This window comes from Canis lupus, chromosome 5 (genome assembly GCF_003254725.2).
Source record: "Canis lupus dingo isolate Sandy chromosome 5, ASM325472v2, whole genome shotgun sequence".
NCBI classification, from domain to species: domain Eukaryota; kingdom Metazoa; phylum Chordata; class Mammalia; order Carnivora; family Canidae; genus Canis; species Canis lupus.
This window is the reverse complement of record NC_064247.1, coordinates 46,851,515-46,878,199: the sequence shown is the minus strand read 5'-3', so window position 1 is coordinate 46,878,199 and position 26,685 is coordinate 46,851,515. Positions and strand designations below refer to the sequence as shown.

Here is a 26,685-nt window from a genome sequence, read left to right as displayed (position 1 = left end):
TGACATTTTTTTTTTTTTAAGATTTTATTTATTTATTTGACAGAGAGCACAAGCAGGAGGAGTGGCAAGTAGGAGAGGGGAAGATGTGGGACTCCATCCCAGGATCCTGAGATCATGACCTGAGCCAAAGGCAGATGCTTAACTGACTGAACCACCCAGGCGCCCAGGCGCCCCAACAATCCTTTTCTCTTAATATTTTGAAAATCTCATTTCATTGTCTTTTAGTTTCTGTTGCTCTGTTCAGACATCAGCTGTCATTTTAGCTGTTATTTCTTTATAGGTAATTTGTCTTTTCTCTCGTTGCAGTTTCACTATGATGTATTAATATACGAGTATTAAAAAAATTATCCTCAGAATTTTCTGGGATTTCTGACTTTAATCAATAGAAACTTTCTTTCTGTCTCTTCTCATTCTGTTTCCTCCTTGTAAAACTCTGGTTAGATATGTTAGCTCTTTAGTCTTTTATTAATTTGCCACATATATATAGGGTACCCATGCCAAAGGCAGGTTATATAGCAGAAAATAAAACAGACAACAATCTCTTTGTTTCATCGAGTTTATATTTTCCTTTCTCTCTTCAAGTATTGCATTTCCTTCATTTCTATTTTCCTTGTGCAACTCTTATTAGATGTATGTTGGGTCCTTTCATCCTATCCTCTATGTCTCATAATCTATATTTCCCATTTCATAGTTTGTTCATACTACTTTTTAAATAATCCTCCGATCTATCTTTTTCATTGCTTTTCTTCTTGGCTGTGTTTATTTATTTTATTATATATTTTTTAAAGATTTATTTATTTATTTATTCATTCATTTATTTATTTATGATAGACATAGAGAGAGAGAGAGAGAGAGAGAGAGAGGCAGAAGCAGGCTCCATGCCGGGAGCCCGATGCGGGACTTGATCCCGGGACTCCAGGATCGTGCCCTGGGCCAAAGGCAGGTGCTAAACCGCTGAGCCACCCAGGGATCCCCTTCTTGGTTGTGTTTAATCTGTTTTTTAACTGTCCATTGAGTTTTTACAATTTTAGTTACTGTATTTTTTTATTCCCAAAAGTTCTATTTGTTTCCTTTTCAAATCATTTTCATCATTTCTAATTGTCTCTTGTTCCTTCAACATATTCTGTGCCTTCTTTTATATCTTTAAACATATTAGCAATACTTATTTTATATTTCCTCTCAGAAAATTCTAATCCCTGCAGTCTGATTTCCTGGTTTGTTGGTTCTTTGGACTCTAGCTCATGGTATTTTGTTTGTGGGTTTAGTGATTTTTTTTTTTTTTTTTTTTTTAATTGTGAGCTTGGGTTCCTGGGTGGCTCAGTTGGTTAAGTGTCTGCCTCTGGCTCAGGTTGTGTTCCCAGGGTTCTGGGATTTAGTCCCACATCGGGCTCTTTGGTCAGTGGGGGTTCTGCTTTTCCCTCTCCCTCTGCCCTTGTTCTCTCTCAAATAAATGAATAAGATCTTTAAAAAAAAAATTGTGAGTTCAAGTTACTAGAAACTTTTATCTGTGAGAATTCTTTGAGGCTCAAGTTTACTGTGTATTTCTCCACAGAAGATTTAGGGTGCCTCTTGCTATGCCCCTTTGAGCTCTATTAACAAAAGTCAAATTAAATTCTCATCTTAAGGTTTCTTTGGCTGTAATTCTTGGTGTGAATTTAGGACCTATACTGGGTGAGTGTGTGATAATGTTAGGAATTTTCAGGAGACTTCTTTTTTTCCTGTACTACCAGGAACCAAGGCAGAGATAAATACTATCTTCACCATTTCCCCAAAGGCATTGTTATTTTATATCCTAGTAGATGATTCTGACACTGAAGTTTTTACCTGTTCAAGTTCTAAGCTATACCTCCTTATGCATTGCATAGAACTTCTCAGTTGCTGACCCATAGCCAGAAGAGGTCATTGGATACCCTCAGGACAAGTGCTTACTTGTCTGGATCTTAAATTTCTTTTGTTGTTTCTGTCTCCTAAGGAATTCTCTTGTTTTGATGCTAATTCAGCCATACCCCACCCTGTATTGGAGGTGTCTTTATGACCTAAGTCTGCCACGTTGCTGGAAACTGGTCTAATCTGTGTTTTTAAAAGCTCCATCTGTTACTCTGATTTTTTTTTTTAAAAGATTTTATTTATTTATTCATGAGAAACAGAGAGAGGCAGAGACACAGGCAGAGAGAGAAGCCGGCTCCCTGTGGGGAGCCTGATGTGGGACTCCATCCTAGGACCCCAGGATCATGACCTGAGCCAAAGGCAGATGCTCAACCACTGAGCCACCCAGGGGCCCCTGTTACTCTGATCCTAATGGTGGTTAAAGCCACAGGGTTGGGGACATTTATAGTGCAAAAATAAAACTTTTTTTTTTTTTTTTTTTTTTGACCACTGATCACTTTAACAGAGAAGAGGAATTATTAAAAGGGGTTGAGAAGAAACCTTGAGGAAGGAGTATTAGAGCCTGGAAACCAGGAAATTGGAGAATTTTAAGAAATAAGGACTGACCTAAATTCTAGACTGTCAAGTAGTGTGAAAGGTAAGACTAGACAAAAGATCTCCAGTAGGCCATTGTGAGCCTTTCAATTATCAGATTGTAATGAATTGAGTACTAAATGGAAGTTAACAAGAGGGCATATCAACTCTTAGAAGTTTGTTTTTTAAAGATTTTATTTTTATTTTTATTTTTATTTTCTTATTAAATATTTTATTTATTCATGAGAGACACAGAAGGAGAGAGGCAGAGACACAGGCAGAGGGAGAAGCAGGCTCCATGCAGGGAGCCTGACGTGGGGCTCAATCCCAGGACTCCAGGATCACGCTCTGGGCAGAAGGCGGTGCTAAACCACTGAGCCACCGGGGCTGCCTCAACTCTTAGAAGTTTGTGAATGGAAGGAGGGAATTAGTTTGGTAGCAAGAATGGGGGAAGGAGGTCAGAAGAAAAGCCCAGTTAAAAGTTGTTATGTAAAATGTGTAATTTATGTTACCTTTGCTTTCAACCCATAACTGGTCCATTGGATGGTCATCTCCTTTTCTTTCTTCAGAACTATTTTATTCCTTTTTATTTTATTTTTATTTTTATTTATTTATTTTTTTAAGAACTATTTTATTCCTAACCATTATGTTGTTCTTATATAATTTTCTTTTTGTCTTCTAATTTTGACAGGTACATTATTTTCTTTGAACTTTTTGGGTTGAGGTGAAGTTGAAAATAACTAAAGGTATAGAGTAGAATAATATAATTTAAGAAATTATGCTATTTTAGTGTTACTGGCCTATGTAATCAGATGCTTAATGGAAACTGGAAAAGGACAATAAGCATATATAATACTTTTCTATCCTTGTGGCTTACTTACGTTATTTATTCTAACATTTCTCTCCTAAAGTCTGAGTTTACTCAATTACTTTTTCTGGAAAACAGGACTCCTGCTTATTTTAAACTTCACTCTTGGGGCACCTGGGTGGGTCAGTGGTTGAGCGTCTGCCTTTGGCTCAGGTCATGATCCTGGGGTCCTGGGATTGAGTCCTACCATCAGGCTCCCCACAGGGAGCCTGCTTCTCCCTCTGCCTATGTCTCTGCTTCTGTGTGTGTGTGTGTCTCATGAATAAATAAATAAAATCTTTAAAAAAATAATTAAGTTGTCCCATAAGAAAGTCAACTTAAAAAGATTACTTTTGGATTACTGTATAGGACAAGTATTGTTATTGCACAGTAGTAGAATATTTGTAGGCATCTTTTATAGGTGGTTATTATATGTTTTTGTCATTTTTCAGATGAGAAGAATAAAATGCTGAGCACTAAGAAAAAATGGTGATTCTGTCAGAGTTCTTAGCCCCACCGTAAAGAATACAACATTTTTAGCACTCACATGTGAAGAACTTCTATATCATAGGAGGCTGGGAGAATTTAGAATTAAATATGAGATCTGTGATTCTGCTGAGATTTTTTTTCCCTCTTAATTAGAATACTTTTTCTGTTATCATAATGTCTTTTTCACATGCTTATTTTAGTTTACTTTTCATTTATCTTATTTTAAGATTGTAATTAGGAAGCACTCAAGTGAGGAAGCTCAGGTCTGCTTGCTAAGTATTAATCCATTACTTCTCCTTTGAAATGCATATATTGTATAGGCAAACTACTTAAATGTATTGTAATTTAAATTTATCTAAAATGTATACCTCTTACATATTTATACCCATTAAGTGCTGCTTATGTAATTAATTTTATAGACCTAAAAATTTGAATAAATATTGCTTGTTACTTTTAAACAAGCTTTGGGAGGAAACAGATTCCTTATTTCTTTTTTTTTTTTTTTAAGCTTATTTATGTTTTAGTAATGTCTACACCTGTCATTGAGCTTGAACTCACAGCCCTGAGATCAAGTGTCACAGGCTTCACCAACTGAGCCAGCCAGGAGCTCCAGGGAGGAAGCAAATTCTGATTTTAGTATTGGTTGTTTATGTCTTGTAGAGATTCACAGTTCCTCTATAGTTGATCCCAAGTGTTATCCATCTTTTTGAGCAAAAAGCAACACTTGAACAAAGGAAAATTATTTTATTCTAATATAATTTTTCCCCCAAAGGCTGTGTGGAGTGTTAAGAAGGGATAGCCATAGAGAATCTTTTTTTGCAACATATCAGTTACTAAAGTAGACTGTATTTTATTTATTTATTTTAAAGATTTTACCTATTCGTGAGAGACACAGAAAGAGAGGTAGAGACATAGGCAGAGAGAGAAGCAGGCTCCATGCAGGGAGCCCGATGTGGGACTCCCATCCCGTGACTCTTGGATCAAGCCCTGAGCCGAAGGCAGACAGACACTCAACAGCTGAGCCACTCAGGTGCCCCTATTTATTTTTTTAAAAGATTTTATTTATTTACTGAGAGAGAGAGAGCACAGAGAGAGGGAGAAGCAGACTCTTGCTTAGTAGGGAGCCCAGCGTTGGGCTTGATGCTAGATCATGACCTGAGCCAAAAGCAGATGCTCAGTCTAGGTTAAGCATCTGACTCTTGGTTTTGGCTTAGATCATGATCTCAGGGTTAGGGGATCAGGCTCTACACTCAGTGGGAGGTGATTTGAAGATTCTCTTCCTCTCCCTTTGCCTCTACCCTTACTCTTGCACTCTCACCCCATTAAATAAGTAAATTTTAAAAGAAAAAAAAAGAAAGAAAAGAAAGAGTGTCACCTGGGTGGTTCAGTTGGTTAAGCGTCTGCCTTTGGCTCAGGTCATAATCCTGGGGTCCTGGGATCTAGCCCTGCATAGGGCTCCCTGCTCAGTGGGGAATCTGCTTCTCCTTCTCCCTCTGTCCTTTTGCCTATGTTTTCTCTCTCTCTTTCTCTCTCTCTGTCTCTCTCACTCTCTATCTCAAATAAATAAATAGAATCTTAAAAAAATAAAAACTAAAAAGAAAAGAAATCTTAATTATACTGGTTTCTCTACTTATCCACTGCTATTTATAAGTTTCCTTTTATTCACCAAGAACATATAAAAGGAGGATTTTGTTCTGGAAAATTTTAGCCAAATTCTCTTTTCTTAGAATGTTTAAAATTTAAATGTAAAGGCAATTAGAATGTATTGTTATCAAAGAAACTACTTGTTTTTTTAATTATAGCATAATTCTGGTTAGTTCAACAATTAATAAAATGGAATATTTAAGTGCTCTTAAGCCCATTTCCTTAAAAAACAAGACAAAATTGAAACTCCAGGAATATACATTAGTGTGTTTTCTTTATATAATTCTGAATTTTATGTAAATGAATTTGTAGAATTAATCACTGTGGAAGGAATCCTTTTTGTCCTTCCCAGGTGAAGCTCCCATAGGTACAGTTGGGTTGTCCTTCTGGGTTGCTTTAAGGGCACTTTAGCAGTTTTAAAAACTTAAGTACTAATTTCATGGCCAGTGTCAGCTGGATTTATTGAAGTAGGTCAGACTCTGGATAGAAACTTGTTTCTCAAATCTAAAGAGAGTCATTATCCATTCTTCTATTTGTTCGAGAATGGTAGTAAATTCTTCCACATTGACCACAAGTCTAGAGCAATTATAGAAAATCTAGATAGTTGGATTTTTTCAGGTATAGAAAATTATCCAAGATCTTCTCTGACTTTTATTATTCCAGTGGAACTAAACAAACAAAAACAAAATAAACAAAAAATAGAAATCAATTCCTCCTCCCACAAAAGAAGCCATAGACAGTGCTTGTATTCTTTAAAAGAGAAACACATCCCTATCCTATAAAATACACATGTAAAAATTGCAATTCATTGGGGATATATTTTCCCTTTTTAAAAAAATTATAGGTTATTTTTCCTCTTCTGTTCAGTTAACTAAGTTTTTAATGAAAGTATGTACATAGCAATATGTTTCCTTTGAATCTGTAAAATCATAGTCTCTTGTTCATAAGAACTAAAATTCTTAGTTCTATACTATTACGAAATAGTATAGTCATATGACAAAATAATGTGATACTGAAAATATAAGTATTACACAAAGTCAAAAATCAGTGAACAGTAGGGGTGCCTGGGTGGCTTGGTCAGTTAAGCATCTGACTTTTGGCTCAGGTCATGATCTCAGTAACCTGTCAGGCTCTGTGCTCAGTGGAAGTCTGGTTTTCCTTTTTCCTCTCCTTCTACCTGTCCCACTCCCCCTGCCCTTGCTCTCTCTCTCTCTCTCTCTCAAATTTTTAAAAATCAGTCAACAAGGTGTTTTTAATTTACAAGGAAGGTTTCATGGAGAATTTGGAATTTGAGAATTTGATTCTTGAAGGTTGGATATGAGTTGATGGAAGGGATGTAATAGAGAGTAAGCAGCATGAACAGAGGTTTAGGAATTTCAGCCTCTGAGAATAATTGAAGATGTTTTGGGCAAGAACCAATAAATGAACATTGTATTAGAATAGCATAGGGACACCTGGGTGGCTCAGCAGTTGAGCGTCTCCCTTCAGGGCATGATACTGGAGTCCTGGGATCAAGTCCCACATCAGGCTCCTCATGGGAGCCTGCTTCTCCCTCTGCCTGTGTCTCTAGAGCTTCTCTTTCTGTGTCTCTCATGAATAAATTAAAAATCTTAAAAAAAAAAGAATAGCATAATTTGGTCTGTCATCACAAATTGCTTACTTAATGTTGCACATATGGTAAGTGGAAAATCAGGGATTCAAAATTTCAAATCTTTTGAACTTAAAATCCTTGTTATAGCATGCCGATTGTATCAGTATTCTTCAGCATCATTAACTGAGAATCAATCTACCAGGTGCCATTACATCTGAGAATACAAAAATGAACAAGTTACAGTATTTTTTGAGAGGGACAGGTGTATGTGTATATGTGTGTCTATACTGTGGGTAATTGCTTGTGACAGTTACTCTCTGTATATACTTTGGAGATGTTAATCTGCTTTTCTCATGATTATCTCAACAGTGGGGTTATCTCCTTGGGTGAAGATGCTTGCCACTAAAGAATATTGGTATAACATAGCCATTAAATGCAAAAAGCCCTATTTAGTGTAGTGTTACAAACCTGGAGAAAATCTGGGTTGGATTTGAGTGAGTGTTAATATATCATTCTCCAATGTGGCATTAATTAATAGCTAATGGATTATTGAGTATATTTGACGGTATGTGATATTCAGTTGCTGATTTAAAACCTTGTGACTGTACTGTACATGTCTGGGCTTCTCACACTTTTATAGTTACCTGCTAGGTGAATAGTGGATATTTACTAAATGGAATTACCTCTATATCATCCAACATGACTTAAGGTTAATAACTTATTTAACCAAGTTGTATGCAATATAAATTAGGTATTAAAAGCATGGATTACAGAGCGAGTTTGCCTGGGTTCAAGTCCAACTCTGCTGCTTGATGCTGGGTGAATTACCTCTTTTTTCAGCTCTAAAGTGGGGATAATAATAATACTTGTTTCATTGCTGTATCTGGCACATAGGAAGTACTCTCAACTGTTAGTTATTAAAGCTCTATTATCCTGTATTAGCAGTTTTGAAATTTTTAAAAAAAGTTGTAAACTGACAGTCTTTATATCACTTATTTGACAGCAAAGCCTGACCTAAGAAATGTCTTTGTAACATATAATCTGGTTTTGGTTCTATACTTGAACAGTTATTTATATTTAGTTTGCAAAAGCTCCTTGTAAAATATAGATACTGATTATTATTATTATTGTTTTATGATATTTACCAGACAGTATGTGACTTTTTCTCATGAAGTAAAAATAAACTTGGATATTTTATAATTAGTATTATTAACTAATGTTAACAATAGCTTATATTTATTAAATGTTTACTGTGTGCCACATACTTTACTGGGTATTTTACATCATTATCTTATTTATTCCAATAGTCTTCTAGGTAGATCCTGTTTTTAATGTGCTGAGGCTTAAGGAGGTTCAGTAATTTGTCCAAGGTCACATAGTCATTCAGTGTACTAGTAGTGCTAGAATTCAGGCCTCATCTCTGCTATTTTGATTATGTCTGTGTTCTTTTCTTTAACCTGCACTGCCTTTCTATAATTTAGAAAATTTTCATAAGGAAATAAATGTCATTGATATATTAAAGTACATTGTTGTCTGGCTCTTTTTACCTTTCATCTTAGGTGCTGGAAAACCCCCTATGTTTGGTGATTATGAAGCTCAGAGACACTGGCAAGAAATTACTTTTAATTTACCGGTCAAACAATGGTATGGATCATTTTAACTTGATTTTATTGTTTATCATGTAATACAGATTATTTAAGATAATTTAAAAGGAAAATATTCATCTTCAGCATCCTCATTTTCGTGTATACTGATATCTCTGATGTATTACCTTGCATATTGAGGGTCATCTTTGAAATTTTATACTCATGAATGTTACCTATGTACTCACCAGCTGGAATATGATAAGAACTTTGAGGATAGAACACTATATGCCTTAGAAGCTCGTCTGGACATAAACTGAAGAATCATCCTGAGTTAACAGTATTTTTTCTGGTGGTTTCATAAAGCTTTTTTTATTAGAAATGAATGAGATGTGAAAGAGCAGTAGCTTAGTGGTAAGGAATGTTGGTGCTCAAGTCAGACCGCCTGAGTCCTTTTTTTTTTTTTTTTTTTTTAATATTTTATTTATTTATTCATGACAGACACACAGAGAGAGGTAGAGGGAGAAGCAGGCTCCACGCAGGGAGCCGGACGCGGGACTCAATCCTGGGTCTCCAGGATCACACCTGGACCGAAGGTGGCGCTAAACTGCTGAGCCACTTGGGCTGCCCAGACTGCCTGAGTTCAGATCCTGGTTTACTAGCTGTGTGACCTTTGGTGAAATTATTTAATTTTCTCTGCCATGGTGTTTTTTTTTTTTTATTTTTTAAAGATTTTTATCTTTAAAAAAGACACAGAGAGACACAGAGAGAGAGAGGCAGAGACACAGGCAGAGGGAGAAGCAGGCTCCATGCAGGGAACTCGACGTGGGACTTGATCCTGGGTCTCCAGGATCACATCCTGGGTGGAAGGCGATGCTAAACCGCAGAGCCACCAGGGCTGCCCTCTGCCATGGTTTTATCAAACTTGTAGAGTACAAATGATAGAATACATATTTCACAGGATTATTGCGATAATTGAATAAAATGATACATGTAAAGCGCTTAGAACAGCATCTGCAACAAAATGAGCTCTCAGGAAATGTTATGTGTGGTTATATCTTTACAGAAATTTGTGCCTGTGCCATTTTTATTGAACATATTCTGGTAACATTTATTTATTGATGTATTGGATGCCTAATAGATTATTAGAGACTGTATAAACTGTTTGCATTGTTCTGTTGATTGCTTTAGTCACTGCTTTTTATTTTCTGTATGTTGATAAATTATTCGAGTCATTAACACCCAAAAGAACCATTTCATGGGATTTTATTTGAGGAAATATATCTTTTTTTTCAATGTTAAAATACATTTATTGTTATTTTTAAATTGAAATATAATTGACATAAAACCCTGTTAGTTTCAGGTAAATATCATAGTGGTTTAATATTTTTATACTTTATGAAATGATCCCCATGATGAGTCTAGTCACCACCTGTCACCATACAAACTTATAGTATTGTTGACTATATTCCCTGTGCTGTACATTACATCCCCGTGATTTACTTATTTTATAAGTAGTTTGTACCTCTTTATCCCCTTCACCTATTTTGTCCATCCCACAACCCCTTCTCACTCTGATAATCAGGTTTGTTTCCTGTCTATATGAATCTATTATGTTCATTTGTTTTCTAGATTCCATATATAAGGAAAATAATACAGGATTTGTCTTTGTCTGACTTCTTTCACTTATAATATCCTCTAGGTCCATCGTGTTGTTGCAGATGACAAGAATTTGTTCTTTTTTGTAGATATTCCACTGTGGATATTTAGTTGGTCCCCCCCCCCTTCTTTAATTTTAATTTTATTTTATTTACGTATTTTTAAAAAAGATTTATTTATTCATGCATTCATTCATTCATTCATGAGACACAGGCAGAGGGAGAAGCAGGCTTCCTGCAGGAGCCCGATGCGGGACTTGATGCTGGAACTCCAGTATCATTAAGGCAGATGCTCAACTGCTGAGCCACCCAGGCGTCCCAACCCCCCACTTTTTTAAAGCTTATTTAAGTGACCCTAATATCCAACATGGGGCTTGAACTTACAACCCTGAAACCAAGAGTTGGATCCTCTACCACTTAAGCCAGCGAGGTGTCCCTATTTAGTTGACCCTTGAACAACACAGGTTTGAACAAACTGCAGAGATCCACTTCCATGCGAATTTTAAAAATAAATATAGTACAGTACTATCAGTGTATTTGATTTTATGATTTTTTTAAGATTATTTATTTATTTATTAGAGACACACAAAGAGAGAGAGACAGACAGAGGGAGAAGTGGGCTCCATGCCGGGAGCCCGACGTGGGACTTGATACCGGATCTCCAGGATCACACCCTGGGCTGAAGGCAGCACCAAACTGCTAAGCCACCCGGGCTGCCCAGATTTTATGATTTTAATAGCATTTTCTTTTCGTTATCTTCCCTTATTGTAAGAATATAGTATATAATACATAAAACATACAAAACGTGTTAACTGTGTTATTGGTAAGGCTTCCAGTCAATGGCTATTAATAGTTAAGTTTTGAGGAGTCAGAAGTTCTATATGATTTTCAAATGTAACAGGGGTCAAGGCTCCTAACCTCTATATTGTTCAAGAGTTAACTAGTATACCACATCTTCTTTATCCATTGATCTAGCAATGGATACTTAGGTTGGTGCCTTATCTTGGTTATTGTAAATAATGCTATAAGGAACATAAGGATGCATATATCTCTTCAAATTGGTGTTTCTATTTTCTTTGGATAAATATCTAGAAGTAGAATTGCTGGACTGTATGCTGGTTTTATTTTTAATATTTTGAGGAACCTTTGTGCTGTTTCCCATAGTAGCTGTATCAGGTTATATCCCAGCAGTTCATGGATTCCCTTTTCTCCACATCCTCACCAATACTTGTTTCTTGTCTTTTTGCCAGTCTGACCAGTGTAATGAGATGATACCTCATTGTGGTTTTGGTTTGCATTTTTTTGATTATTAGTGATGTTGAGCATCTTTTCATGTGCCTGTTAGCCATTTGTATGTCCTTGGAGAAATGGCAATTCAGGTCATCTGCCCATTTTTTATTTGGGCTGTTTGTTTTTTGGTACAAGATATGTAAGTTCTCTATATATTTTGGATATTAACTCCTTATTGGGTATATGATTTGCAAACATATTCTTCCATTCAGGAGGTTGCTTTTTTATTTTGTTGTTGATTTCCCTCACTGTGGAAAAGCTTTTTAGTTTGAAGTAATCCTGTATGTTTATTTTAGCTTTTGTTACCCTTGTCTTAGAAGACTGGTCCAAAAATATAGTGCTAAGACTGATATCAAGGAACTTACTGCTTATGTTTTCTTCTAGTAGTTTTGTGGTTTCAGATCTTAAATTCAAGTTTTTAATAAATTTTGAATTTATTTTTGTATGTGGTATAGGATAGTGGTACAGTTTCATTCTTTTGCAAATAGCTGTCCAGTTTTCCCAACACCATTTGTTGAAGAGATTGTCATTTCCACATTGTATGTTTTTGCATCCATTGTCATAGATTAATTGACCATATATCCACATGTTTATTTCTGGCTCTCTATTCTGTTCCATTGATCTCTGTGTCTGCTTCATGCTAATGCCATACTGTTTTGATTACTATAGCTTTGATAGTTTGAAATCAGGGAGCGTATGATACCTCCAGCCTTGTTCTTTCTCAAGATTGCTTTGGCTATAATGGGGTCTTTTGTGGTTCCATAAACAATTTAGGATTCTTTGTTCTTGGTCACTACTTTTATATAATTCATTTACGAGAGAGTTTCATGCACAAATTAATAGGTTGGTAGGCAGTATCATAGCATTTAAAATAGAGATCAGCTAAATATTTATCATTATTTATTAATAGTATTATAGTACTATTGTACTATTTTGAGCATGTTTCATGTCCTCATACAATGATTTAACTGGTGAGTATTATTGTTCTAATTATTAGTACATTCTTAATGTGTTTTTTCTTGCTTGATTGATAGAATAAGGTAGTATTTGCTGAGGGAAACCAGCTTGTTGCTTTTGAGTTTTGTAATTCTTTTTATAACTTCAAAAAAATTACATGGATAAAATAATTATATTTTTGGCTATTCTCTGGTAAGTACTTCTCAACAAAGATTTTGATAAAAAATAATTGTGATATTTAGTATTGAAAGATTAGAGAAAAGTGATAAATTGAAGCATTTGGCTTAATGTTAGGCAGGGAAAACATTGATTCCAGGAGTGAGAATATAATCTGAATTTAGTATGGAGGGTGGGTTATTCTATTACTAATCTATCTCATTTTTCAATTTCTGTATCAGTTGTCTCCTACGTTGGCCCAGAAAATCAAGAGTTGACTATCTGTATACATTTTCATTCTTTTTCTTTGTTAAAAACCAGAAATGTTTTTAATGGTGTACCAGAATGTTTAAATGGGTGCCTGAGTGGCTCAGTCATTTAAGCATCTGCCTTTGGCTCAGGTCATGATCCCGGGGTCCTGGGATAGAGTCCTACATCGGGTTCCCTGCTCAGCAAGGAGTCTACTTCTTCTTCCTCTACCCCTTCCTCATTCTCATGCACTCTCTCAAATAAATAAAATCTTAAAAAAAAACCCAACAGGGACACCTGGGTGGCTCAGCGGTTGAGCGTCTGCCTTTAGATCAGGACCTGATCCTGGAGTTTCAGGATCGAGTCCCGCATCAGGCTCCTGCATGGAGTCTGCTTCTCCTTCCTCTGCCTGTGTCTTTGCCTCTCTCTGTGTCTCTCATGAATAAGATAATAATAATAGGGATAAGCAGGCTCCATGCAGGGAGCCCAACACGGGACTCGATCCTGGAACTTGATCCCGGAACTCCGGGATCACATCTGGAGCTGAAGGCAGGCGCCAAACCGCTGAGCCACCCAGGCATCCCTAGTGTTGAAATCTTTATTAAGCAATGTGTAGCATGAGAATCCTGAATGGTAGGCTCAGAAACAGAGACATATGGTATAAAGAAGTATGATTTATCATTAGTTGGTCATGTAATACTTCACAAAGTTCATAAGAAATCTAAGAAATACAATTTAGTATAATGTCAGAAATTTTCTCTTTATGAGTGGATAGACTAGAAAAACCAAAAATGTACACCTGGCAATTCTAAGAGAAACTGATCTGTTTCAATTCATGTTTGAATTCTGTGATTTCTTATTTTCTAAGAGTGAAGTCTTTCTCTTTTTACTTAGAGAGTTAGCTATAGTGTAATTAGTCAAAACTCATTCAAGTGACATGGTTGTTTAAAATATGATATCAGGATTGGTCATGTTCACTTTAAAAGTGTTAGCTTTGATAATAATTCTAAAATAAAAGAAAACTTTTATTATTTATTCGTTGTGTATTATTGTAATAGAGGAAAAGAGAACTTATTTCTTTAATTTTATGATGAATTTTATAATGAAAATTCCTTATGTGTGGAATCAGGAGCACTTTTGGCATCAAGTAAGAAAACTTGAGTAATAGTAGCTTACACAATAATTCAGTTATCTCAAGAGGTAGGTCGTAATGCTGGTAAAGTGGCTCAGTAATAGCAACCAAGGACTCAGGCTTTTTCCATTCCTTCCTCTGCCATTCTTTCCTCTTGGCATATTGGCTTTTCTTCCTGAGTGTTTTCTTTTCTTTTTTTTTTTTTTTTTAAAGATTTAATTTATTTAGTCATGAGAGACACAGAGAGAGAGGCAGAGACACAGGCAGAGTGAGAAGCAGGCTCATGCAGGGAGCCTGATGTGGGCCTCGATCCAGGACTCCAGGATCATACCCTGGGCCAAAAGCAGACGCTCAGCCGCTGAGCCACCCCACTCAGGCTTCCCCTGAGTGTTTTCATTCCATGGTCAGTAGATGACTGCTCAGGCTACGAGCATTGTAACTTTATACAACCATGTTCAAGGCAGTAATAATAGAATACCTTCTTTTTACCTTTTTGTCAAGGAGCAAAATGTTTCCCACCTTTAAAGCAATCATTAAAAAGAAATGGTTGGCTTAGTGCAGGCATGGTTTTTATACCTAGGGCTAGGGGAAGAGTCTGCTTATGCTCAGCTTGTTGCTTTGTAAATGAAATCAGGGATGCCTGCGTGGCGCAGCGGTTGAGCACCTGCCTTTGGCTTGGGGCGTGAACCCACTGTCCCTGGATCGAGCCCGCCTCTCTGTGTCTCTCATGAATAAATAAATAAAATCTTTAAAAAAAATAAGTTTTATAAATCAAGGTAATTGGTCGGCATGGCTGTTTATTTCAGCATTGTTTATAATAATGAGAAATCTGAAACACTAAAATATCTTAGTAGGGGAATGATTAAATAAAGTAAGTTTTCTCTGTGCACATGTTATTTCTAGGTAGAATCTTAGAAGTGGAATCTCTGAAGTAGCTGTAATGGATACTAACACCAGAATATCTTCTTTCCACATGTATTTATCAATGCTTTATATATATATCAGTGTATATATCAATTTATCTTTTAAAACCAGACTCTTAAAATTTCCATTTCCTTGAGTATTGTGACATTGAACATCTTTTAATATATTTCTTGATCAACATATTTCTTTTCAAATTTGCATATTCATATCTTTTTTTCTATGTTTTTGTGTGTTTCTGAACTTTTTAATAATAATTTGTATGGGGGGATCCCTGGGTGGCTCAGTGCCTGCCTTTGGCCCAGGGCATGATCCTGGAATCCTGGGATTGAGTCCCACATCAGGCTCCCTTCATGGAGCCTGCCTGCCTGCTTCTCCCTCTGCCTGTGTCTCTGCCTCTCTCTCTCTCTCTGTCTCTCATGAATAAATAAATAGAAATCTAAAAAAATAATAATTTGTATGATTGAAAAAAAAGGATTTTATTTATTTACTCATGAGAGATAGAGGCAGAGACATAGGCAGAGAGAGAAGCAGGCTCATCACAGGGAGCCTGATGCGAGACTTGATCCCTGCACCCCAGTATCACACCTTGAGCTGAAGGCAGATGCTCAACCGCTGAGCCACCCAGCATCCCAATTTGTATGATTTATTTGATTTTATTATTTCTTTTCAACTTGTATGATTTATAAATAAAGTAACAGTAGTCCCCCATTACTCATGGGGCATAAGTTCCAATACCCCCAGTGGATGCCTGAAGCTACAAATAATACCAAACCCTGTAGACTATGTTTTTTCCTATATATTCATACCAGTGATAAAGTTTAATTCATAAATCAGCAGAGTAAAAGATTTTATTTTTATTTTTTTTATTTTTTATTTTTTTTCAGAGTAAAAGATTAATAACTATAATAATAAAATAGAACAACTGTAACAATGTATTGAATTGTTACATGAATGTGTCTCTCTCTCAAAATATCTTATTGGACTGTACTTACCTTCTTGTGATGATGTGAGATGATAGAATGTCTAGGTGAAGAGATGAAGTGAGGTGAATGATATGGGCATTGTGATGCAGCATTAAGCTACTACTGTTAACCTCCTGAGGATACATTAGGAGGACAATGTGCTTGCAGACTGCATTTGACCACTGGTAACTGAAATCAAGAGAGTAAACTGGGATAAGGGAAGACTACTATATATTAATCTTCTATGCTGTGTTAACAAATGATCACAGATAGTAATTACTTAAACATACATTTTTTTAAATAAAATTTTATTTATTTATTCATGGGAGACACACACACACACAGAGGCAGAGACACAGGCAGAGGGAGAAGCAGGCTCCATGCAGGGAGCCCGACATGGGACTCCATCCTGGGTATCTAGGATCACGCCCTGGGCCGAAGGCAGGCGTTAAACCACCGCTGAGCCACCCAGGGATCACCTAAACATAAATTTTTAATCACATGGGTGTTTTTAGGTCAAAAGTCGAGGCATGGGTTAGCTTGATATTCTGCTCAGAGCCTCAGGCTACATGCAATCCAGCTGTTAGCTGGGGCTGTAGTCTTCTCAGAGGTTCAGCTGCGGAAGCGACCATTTTCAAGGTTCCTCAGGCTGTTGGCAGAATTAATTTTCTTACATCTACAAGACTGAGGGCTTCAGTTTCTTTTTGGAAGCTTCTCAGCTCTTAGAATTTACTTGCAGTTTTTTGCCATGTGGCTTCTCCAATATGGTCACTTACTGAAACATGACAGCTTGCCTCTAAAACATGACAGCTTGCCTCTTCAAAGTCAGTCAAAGTCTCTCTAGGATACATGCTAACAAGACAGAATCTTATATATACATAAAATATAAGCACAAGAGTGATATCTATCATCTTATATTCTGTTGGTTATAAGCAAGTCAGTCACCAGTCTTGCCCATGTTCAACGGGAGGGAGTTGTATGTATTCAGGGGCACAGACAATAGGAGATGGGATTCATGGTGATGACCTTGAAGTCTGTCTGCTACAGCAGTATTTGACATTTTAATAATTTTCTTGTGTGTGTGTATATATGTGTATATATAAATTAAATATCTTCTTCCTCTTCTTGTCTTTAAACTTATGTCTTTTGTCATAAAAATTTTTACATTTTGATGTACAGAAGTTCTTTAAACTGTTGTTGAAATCCTTCGTAAGTCTGAAACTATTTCACTTTAAAACGTGTATTTTTTTAGGGCAGCCCCGTGGCTCAGAGGTTTAGCGCTGCCTGCAGCCCAGGGCTTGCTTGATCCTGGAGACCCAGGATTGAGTCCCGCATCGGGCTCCCTGCATGGAGCCTGCTTCTCTCTCTGCCTGTGTCTCTGCCTCTCTCTCTCTCTGAATAAATAAAATCTTTAAAAAAATTTATAAAACGTGTATTTTTTAAAAGCCGAAATACCCATGATTATAGGTTGTATATTAGAAAAAATTTATCTTTGTTAATGATAACACTCTTGAATATAATTTCATAATTCATATGGCAACCAAATTTTTTCTGACAAAGCATCTACTGAGATTATATGGGAATTCATTGGGAAAATACATTTCAACATATTAATAGCATTTACACAACTTTTCAGATATATCCAAAATATATAAAGCAGGAGAATTAACTAGTTGCTTTGTTTCTACTGGTAGATTTTGCAGCTTTACTCGAAACATTTTAAAGCTACTTTTTCCATAAAGGTTGTTAGCTCTATCATTCTTTCTTCTCATTTCAACCAATGACTTTACTGTAAGTATATATTTTTGCAGTGCTTCTTTTACTTCTCTCCAGAGGATCTCAAATTTAAAGTAAACAAAAAATAGCGTTGCCCAATAAGGAACAGAAAACCAAATGCAATTTTATTGGTCAAAGTGGTTTTCCATTGCTAGATCCATTCTAGTAGTTTTGCAGCTAGTAGGCAGTTAGAACTACTATTCTGTACTTGTTAGGCAGTGATTTAACAGCTCTATGTATTTAACCCAATCCTACAACAACTCTGGGAGGTAGATGCAATAAGACTTTGTGCCAGTGTGCCTGGTAATAAGACGAATTTGGAAATAACACAATTGGTGCCTGTCTGCAGAGGGTACCAGAGAAGTCCAGTTTCCCAGAATCAAGCTGTCAAAAGGGACTCCAAATAACCTGGAGATTGTTGAATTTACTGCTACTTGGCTTCAAGTTCCAGCAGATATAGGACCTAGATGGTTCACATGGATGTTGCTCCTGGAGTAGACAAGTACTACTAGATGGTACATACTGTAGTACCCTATGCTCAGGCTTCTTGGCTGTGTAGCATGCATTGGTCATTTTATTAATCCCCATCCCTTCTGTACAAACGTACATTTTATGTGACTAAGCAAAGCAGACCTTCTGAAGATGAACAATAGATTATTTAATGGAATTGAATGTTAATTTTTTAAAAAGATTTTATTTATTTATTCATGAGAGACACAGAGAGACAGAGAGGCAGAGACACAGGCAGAGGGAGAAGCAGGCGCCACACAGGGAGCCTGATGTGGGACTCGATCCCTGGAGCTTCATGCCCTGAGCTGAAGGCAGATACTCAACTGCTGAGCCACCCAGGCGTCCCCTGAATGTTAATTTAAAAGAAAAAAATTATAATCCCAAATTAAGAGATTGTGACACTAAAACATTGTGACCCATTTGAAATGAGTTATGAACACTGATTATTTGTGGGTTATATAGTTTGGTCTCCATTACTGTAAATTATTCTTAGGACTGAGAAAATAAGTTGGATAGAAGAAGCTCCTTAGTTATAAAGGATATAATTAAGAAATCTGTTTATGTAAACTTAGTTTTCCTTTCTTCAGTCATAGTGATTGTATATAGTACCCTCGTATTCTGGCTAACTTTAGGAGACAATTAATTTATGGATGTTAGACCTAGTTTTCATTTTCAATTCACAAAATCTTGCATATAATAAGCTCTCATTATAAGTTGGTTGAATTGTTTTATTTTTATTTTTTTATTCTTTTTATAATAAATTTATTTTTTATTGGTGTTCAATTTACCAACATACAGAATAACAGCCAGTGCTCATCCCGTTAAATGACCCCCTCAGTGCCCGTCACCCATTCACCCCCACCACCTGCCCTCCTATTGTTTTTAAAGTCTTATTAAAAGTCTACCTGTTCTGGGGCACCTGGCTCTCTCAGTTGGTAGAGCATGCAATTTGACCTCAGGGTTGTGAGTTTGAGCCCCACGTTGTGTTGTGTATAGAAATTAGTTAAAAATCTTTAAAAAAAGTCTACCTGTTCCATGAGGTATTTCTCTTTCCATAAATCAAATCTTTGTGTGCTCTTTGGCACTGATATTTTTACTTTTTTTTTTTAAGAGTTTATGTGTTTATTTTATTTTATTTTAATTTATTTTATTTTAATTTATTTTATTTTATTTTAATTTATTTTAATTTTTGTATGTGTTTATTTTAGACAGCATGAGTGGAAGGAGGGGCAGAGGGAGAAGCAGACTTCCTGCCAAGCAGGTAGCCCAATGTGGGACTCCATCCCAGGACCCTGGGTTCATGACCTAAGCAGAAAGCAGACACTTAACTGACTGAGCCATCCAGCTGTCCTCTCCCACTTTTAAAAAGGTTTTTATTTATTTGACAAAGAGAGAGCACAAGCAAGGGGAGTGACAGAGAGGGAGAGGGAGAAGCAGGCTCCCTGCTGAGCAGTGAGGCTGGATCCTAGGACTCCAGGATCATGACCTGAGCCAAAGGCAGATGCTTAACAGACTAAGCCACTCAGGCATGCCAATATTTTTACTTTTTAAAATTGTGATTTTTTATTGCTTCTCTAATTTGTTAGATAATCAGAAGCAAATTGTCTTTTTTGCTGTGAATTTTTTTGTTGTATATAATCATCAACTTACTCTATTAATAGAATGACAATAAGTTCTGGTTTGCTGGGGACAATCTTGATTTACATTTCTTGTTATGGCTTAATTATTAATAACTTCTTCTTTCACTCTTTTACTCTCAAGAGTATCTTGGTTTAGACAACAAATCATTTACTTAACTCAAAAGCTTTTAATGTGATTTCACGAACAATTTTAAGTGAAGGGGAATAGACAAAAGTTTAGATGAATTTTTTTTACCTTGCATGACATTTTTTCATTTTAATTAAATGAGATGTTAAAGTATAAATCTATTTCTTGAAAATTAATGGAATGTTACTGTCTTTTTTTTTTCAGGTATTTTAACAGTAGTGATAACAATTTGCAGTATTGGGGATTGGATTATCCACCTCTTACAGCCTATCATAGTCTTTTATGTGCATATGTGTAAGTTTTCTTCCTTTATTTTTTTATTTTTGAGAGAAAGAGCATACACAAGCAGGGAGGGGCAAAGGGAGGGAGAGAGAGAGTCCTAAGCAGGCTCCAGGCTCATCACAGAGCCCGATGCAGGGCTTGACCCCACAACCTTGAGATCATGACCTAAGCCTAAATCAAGATTGGTTGCCTAACTGGCTGAGCCACCCAGATGCCCCAGTTTTCTTCCTTAATGGAACTAAATATTTATGCCCTTAGCAGATTTAGTAAAGAAACATTGTGATCTGGCTTTGTTGAATAGGGGATAGATGTTTGTAGCTACTTTTACATTGTGGTTTATTATACCTTTGCAATTGGATTATAAATCAGTTACAATCCAATAGTTAACTATCAAAGCTTGAATGTTTCCATAATTTCTTTGGTGGGCAGGCTAAAAGACATGTAAAAATTTCCCATCCAAGTACTAACCAGACCCAACCCTGCTTATTAACTTCTGAGATCAGATGCAATCAGCACATTCAGGGTAGAATGGCTGTAGACAAGAAATGTAAAAATCTATCTTTGTGTTGAAACTGAGATACTACTAATTATACATGGATTACTCACAAATATGTCATGGTTAGTTGTATATAGCAAAGCTTTTTTTCTGGAATAGACCATTTATATTTTGTAAAAATTAGCTTCCTGGATTAAAAGTTAGTTGCTAAAGTTCATGATACTCAGATATACTTTTCAGTATTCAGAATAATATAATATGGTTGAAAAGTTTTAACAATTATGTTTAGTTTTATTCAAGGATTTATAATTAGCTGTTTATTATTGTCAACTGTTATCCTTTAGTAGTAACCAAAGGATAAAGTAAATGAATGAATGAGTGAATGAATGAATGAAATGTGACACATCAGATTGTTTTTATCCTGAAAGAATTGTAAACGTAGGGCTTTTCACGAATTGTTACATGGTTTTGTTGGAAGGTGAGTGAGGTAGACCCTGTGTTATAGCTTAAGGCACTTTCACATGATTAAATAAAGAGTAAAGCATAAAGCCTCGATTCTCTCACTTAATAAGAGAAATGGCCACTTCTTAAGATAGATTCATATGTTCTTAGATGTTGTTATTGCTAAAAGTGATGAGTAATACTGTATATGTATATCTGCGTTGATTTTCAGGGCAAAATTCATAAATCCAGATTGGATTGAACTCCATTCATCACGTGGATATGAGAGTCAGGCACATAAGCTCTTCATGCGTACTACAGGTAAAAGAGCAATAGGCATTGATTTTCTAAATCAAATATTGATTTTTAAAATTTTGGACAAACTGATAAAAAGTTCTATTGTTCTTACTTGTAATATTGTATAACTGTAAGTATACATATAAACATATAATACATGACCAAATGTATATATGTTAAAAAACAATAAAAAGGAATCATTGTAGGTACTTTACATTTATTATTATCTCAATTCTTTCAACACCCAAATACTATTATTCTTACTTTAATCTGAGGAAGCAGAAGCACAGTTAAGTGATGCTAATAACTTATCTGAGGTCAGATAGCCATAAATTGAAGTTTTAGTTGCTTAGCTGTACTTTAATATCTTTTTCTCCAAGATTTATTTATTTATTTGAGAAAGAACATGAGAATGTGAACAGTGGGAGGGGCGAAAGAAGAGGGAGAGGGAGAATCTCAAGCAGACTCATGCTGAGTGCTGAGCCTAACGCGGGGGGGCTCAGTCTCAGGACCTGAGATCATGTACCTGAGTGGAAACCAGAAGTCAGACACCCAACGGACTAAGCCACTCTGCTGCTTTAATATCTTCATTCCAAATCTCTTTCACCTTTTTTAAAGTAAACCTTTGGTTGTATTTTATACATTGTATTGCTGTACATTTTGGCTAAATTAGTTAATCCATTCAACAAATGTTTATTGAGCATTCTAAGAGCTTGAAAGTAATGAGATTAGATTTTTTTAAAAGCTTTTTTTTTTGTGTGTGTGTAAGTTTATTTAAGTAATCTCTACAGCCAATGTGGGCTTGAACTCACCACCCTGAGATCAAGAATTGTGTGCTCCTCTGACTGACCCATCCAAGTGCCCCAGATGATGTTGATAATGATGATGATGATGATTTCTTCTTTTAAGATTTATTTATTTTAGAGTGAGTGTGAGCAGGGGGAGGGGCAGAGGGAGAGAGAATCTCAAGCAGGTTCCATGCTGAGTATGGAGCCTAAGTGAGGAGCCTGATGAGGGGCTTGATCTTACCATCCTGAGATCATGACTTGAGCGGAAATTAAGAGTCTGACTGAGCCCCCAGATGCCCCCCATCTAGATTTCTTTTTTTTTTTTTTTTTAAGATTTTTTATTTATTTATGAGAAACAGAGAGAGAGGCAGAGACATAGGCAGAGGGAGAAGCAGGCTCCCCGCAGGGAGCTTGATGCAGGACTGGATCCCTGGGCCCTGGGATCACCCCTTGAATGGAAGGCAGATGCTCAACCACTGAGCCACCCAGGCGTCCCCCACCTAGATTCTTTAAAAGCTTAGCATGACTTAGACTTTAATACTCCTTGCTGCCTTTTCCTTCATTAGTCTAAATTTAGTCAGAGTTTGTTCTCTTTATCATTCATCCAGTCATGGAATCTCAGCCCCAATTGATTATCTTGACTATCTTTCTTTCTGCTGCCCCCCAAACCCTACCCGACAGTGCTTTAATCCTCTCTGAACTGCATGCTCACTGGAAGATTATTTAACTTCTGAACCAACACCTGTATATACAGGGAACTCACAATCTTTAGAAACATTCTGTTCTATTTTCAGAGAGCCCCAGTCATTAAACATTTCCTTTTTTTTTTTTTAAGATTTATTTATTTATTTTGAGAAAGTGAGGGTGGGTGCACATGTACTGTTGTGAGTGGAGGGAGGGGGAGAGGGAGGGGGAGAGAGAATCCTAAGCTCACTCCCTGCCGAGTATGGAACCTACATGAGGCTCACTCTCAGGACCCTGAGACCATGACTGGATTGGAAACCAAGAGTTGGTCACCCAACCTTCTGGGCCTCCCAGACACCCCTAAACATTTCCTTCTTATGTTGAACCTCCACTCATCACTTTAGGTTCTGTTTCCTTGGGCTACATAGAACAAGTCTGATCCTTTGTATACCTAACACTCTACCGACATTTGAAGTCATCTCTTCTCCGGGTTAAGTACTCTTAGATATGTTAACTACTTCTTAGATGGCTAGCTTGTTGAATGTGATTATGGTTTGAGGCCTCTGGTTGTGCTCCTTTGAATATATTCCATTTTTTTCAGTGTCATCTTAAATGTGGCATTTAGGGCTAAAAATAGATTGCATGCACCTAAAACACAGTTTACTGTTGCTTATCTTATTCTGGACACTACATTTAGTGTGATACAAGAAAAAAATAGGTTCTTTGGATAGCTATGTTGTACTGTTGAAGAACTTACTGTATTTGTTTTTCTTTGTTCTAGAGGGACTGAACATTCCAAATTAGTAAAAGTTTATGCAGTTTTTATGAATATTAACATTTAGAAGGATTCTTGTATAATTTGCCACATTTGAGGTATACTTCACACCAGAAAATTTAGAGTATACAGATACTGGGGGAAAAAAATGTGTGTTCTTTTGAGTATTCTTAATTTTTAAGTCTCAGAGCAAAGACGGAATTAATTTTGGATACACCTAATTGATTTAATTTGTGAATTTATTAGAGAAAATTAAGAGACTCTTATTAATCATAATTGTAGCACCATAGCAGTTGAAATCAGGCACAGGTGAAGGGAATGAATGGAAGGGGCTAGACATGTAAAGGCATTGTCCAGAGTGGGTGAGAGCCTTCTGTTAACAGAATTCCCACTTGAGGTTGGAGGCGGGGGAAGGACGGCACTGAATAGGTTATTATGAATCCTAATGGACTCATGTTTGAAATGATTTGTTTTTCTCAGTATTCATTGCTGATTTGCTGATTTATATACCTGCAGTGGTTTTATACTGTTGTTGTTTAAAAGAAATCTCAACCAAGAAAAAGGTAAGTTTTAAAGCAACTTGAAATTTCATTTCTGAAATGTTTGATTTGCTTAACTATTAAAGTATAGAGCTTACAGAAGCCATGCTTTGGGCAATAGGCAATTGTAGAACAGTGATTCTTTTGTCAATTACCTTTCATTTAGAAAACATCAATTTACCTTAGACTAATAATTTTAATGTTCAATTCTAGTAATAAGATGCTCTGAATTTGAGAAGTTCTGTACTACTGAATTGCACAGCATGCTAATTATGACTTTACTGGTAAAACTGAATTTTGAATTGGCTTGTGAGGATAACTAAACTGGAAAGCATTTTGAAAAGTCACTGACTATTCTCTTATTCCTATTAAACAGATATCCTTTTGGGTCATTTTATACAGGTTAATCAGTAAATTAGTTTACTTGATTTGTATGTCTTTAGAGTGCTTTTTCTGACCCTTTAGTGATTTTTTTTCCATTTTACGGAGGTATCATATCACTTCCATGAAAACTTTAGTATTTAGAGAATTGTTTTATAAAAAGGAATATTTTTATTAAATAGGAGGTTAATGGGAAACATTCGCTGTGTTAAATCAGACAGCAATTTTACCTTGTTTGATTTGAGTAACATTACTTTCTTATTTCACAATATTTTTCTTTACAGATTGCTAATGCTTTATGCATATTGCTGTATCCAGGCCTTATTCTTATCGACTATGGACATTTTCAGTATCCTTTACTAATTCGGAAATGAAGTCAGATGCATATTTTGAAATCTAGGCTCAATGTGTATAATGTTGTCATCCACTAATGTCCTGTTTGAGAGGGTACTTGCTTACATAAACTATTTTTCACAACAATGGAAAGGAATCTTTTCACTAGGCTTTTACTTGAAGGGGTAACGTACAGATTTATTGAAAGTAGACTTGCTCTTTTTTGCTCTTTGGCTTGTCAACAAAATGTTGGTCACTGATTAGCTCTTTGGAAGAGTTAGAAAAAGAGTATGGTTGCTAAGTATGGTTGTGCTCTCCTCATTCTAAAGAGGTATCACAATTCTATCTTCTTCTATCTTTTGTAAACGTTATACAGCACTGATAAAAGGAAAAGAGTCTTAAAGTTTTTCGAGTGTTAAAGCAAGATGTTTCTCTTACAGATAGTGGTAAATGCAAGCTTCGGGGAACTAAAATCGAGTATTTAGAATCTATGTGGATTTTATGTGTGTAATTTTTTGAAATGTAAAATAAGGAACATTCAAACAGATCTTAGAGGAAAGTTGATAAATCTGGACATGGCTCTCCAGTGTGTCTTTGGATGTATTAATTAACTGTTACTGTCTGTTCCTAGCTGTCCTAAAAGGAAAAAAAAAAAGACATAGTCCATAGCAACATGATTAATGAATAGCTTTTTCTTTTCTTTTTTTTTTAAGATTTTATTTATTATTTATTTATTTATTTATTTATTTATTTATTCATTCATTCATTCATGAGAGACAGAGAGAAAGAGGCAGAGACACAGGCAGAGGGAGAAGCAGGCTCCATGCAGAGAGCCCGACGTGGGACTCGATCCTGGATCTCCAGGATGAGGCCCTGGGCTGAAGGTGGCGCTAAACCGCCGAGCCACTCGAGCTGCCCTAGCTTCTTTTGAAGCCAATCTGTTTTAGTTATAACAAATTTAATGTGTATTTATCAAAGGACTTGGAAAAGATTTAAATCAGAGTCCTTCTTCGGTCCACTTTCCTAGTTGACTTGTTTGCTTTGCATTTTGGGATCGTGGCCATCTGATACTCTGATAATATCCAAAACACTGATAAGAAAAAAGCTGTTTACACGATTTTTAAAATGATATTTACTTTGAAATGTAATACTTATATAGAAAAGTGCACAACATATAAACGTGTAGCTCAGTGTATTGACAAACTATTGCCTGTGTCAAAAAATTGAACATTGCCTATATTCACTTGTACAACTCCCAAGTACTTTTCTCTCTTCCTTCCCCAAAGATAGCCACATACTAACTGCTAATCCTATAGTTTAATTTTCCCCCTTTGCTGGACTTTATATAAAAGAGAAAACACAGGGATGTCTGGGTGGCTCAGTGATGGAGTGTCTGCCTTTTTTTTTTTTTTTTTTTTTTTTTTTTTTTTGAGTGTCTGCCTTTGACTCAGGGTGTGATCTTGGGATCCTGGGATCAAGTCTCACATTGGGCTCCCTACAGGGAACCTGCTTCTCCCTCTGCCTCTTTCTCCCTCTGCCTATGTCTCTGCCTCTTTCTGTGTGTCTCATGAATAAATAAAATCTTAAAAAAAAAAGAGAGAGAGGGAAATGATGTGGGACTTCCAGGTACTCAGCTTCATCAACTATCAGTCATTTTCATTTTAACCATTCTGG

The 26,685-nt window shown here is 36.2% G+C and overlaps 1 protein-coding gene across 6 annotated transcripts in view; it reads left to right on the top strand.

Annotated features, from left to right (window-relative positions):
- The window catches only part of ALG6 (ALG6 alpha-1,3-glucosyltransferase), a 66,707-nt gene that overhangs the window by 14,643 nt on the left and 25,379 nt on the right, over positions 1–26,685 (top strand). For 4 of the 6 annotated variants that reach the window (XM_025427912.3, XM_025427914.3, XM_025427911.3 and 1 more), the window contains 5 exons: positions 8,591–8,675; positions 20,200–20,289; positions 21,447–21,535; positions 24,239–24,321; positions 24,963–25,027. In XM_025427912.3, coding sequence (XP_025283697.1) covers positions 8,591–8,675; positions 20,200–20,289; positions 21,447–21,535; positions 24,239–24,321; positions 24,963–25,027 — 412 coding nt within the window. Of the gene's footprint in view, positions 1–2,392; positions 2,525–8,590; positions 8,676–20,199; positions 20,290–21,446; positions 21,536–24,238; positions 24,322–24,962; positions 25,028–26,685 lie in introns of all 6 variants that reach the window. The other 2 variants (XM_025427915.3, XM_035715747.2) reach the window with 2 other exon arrangements.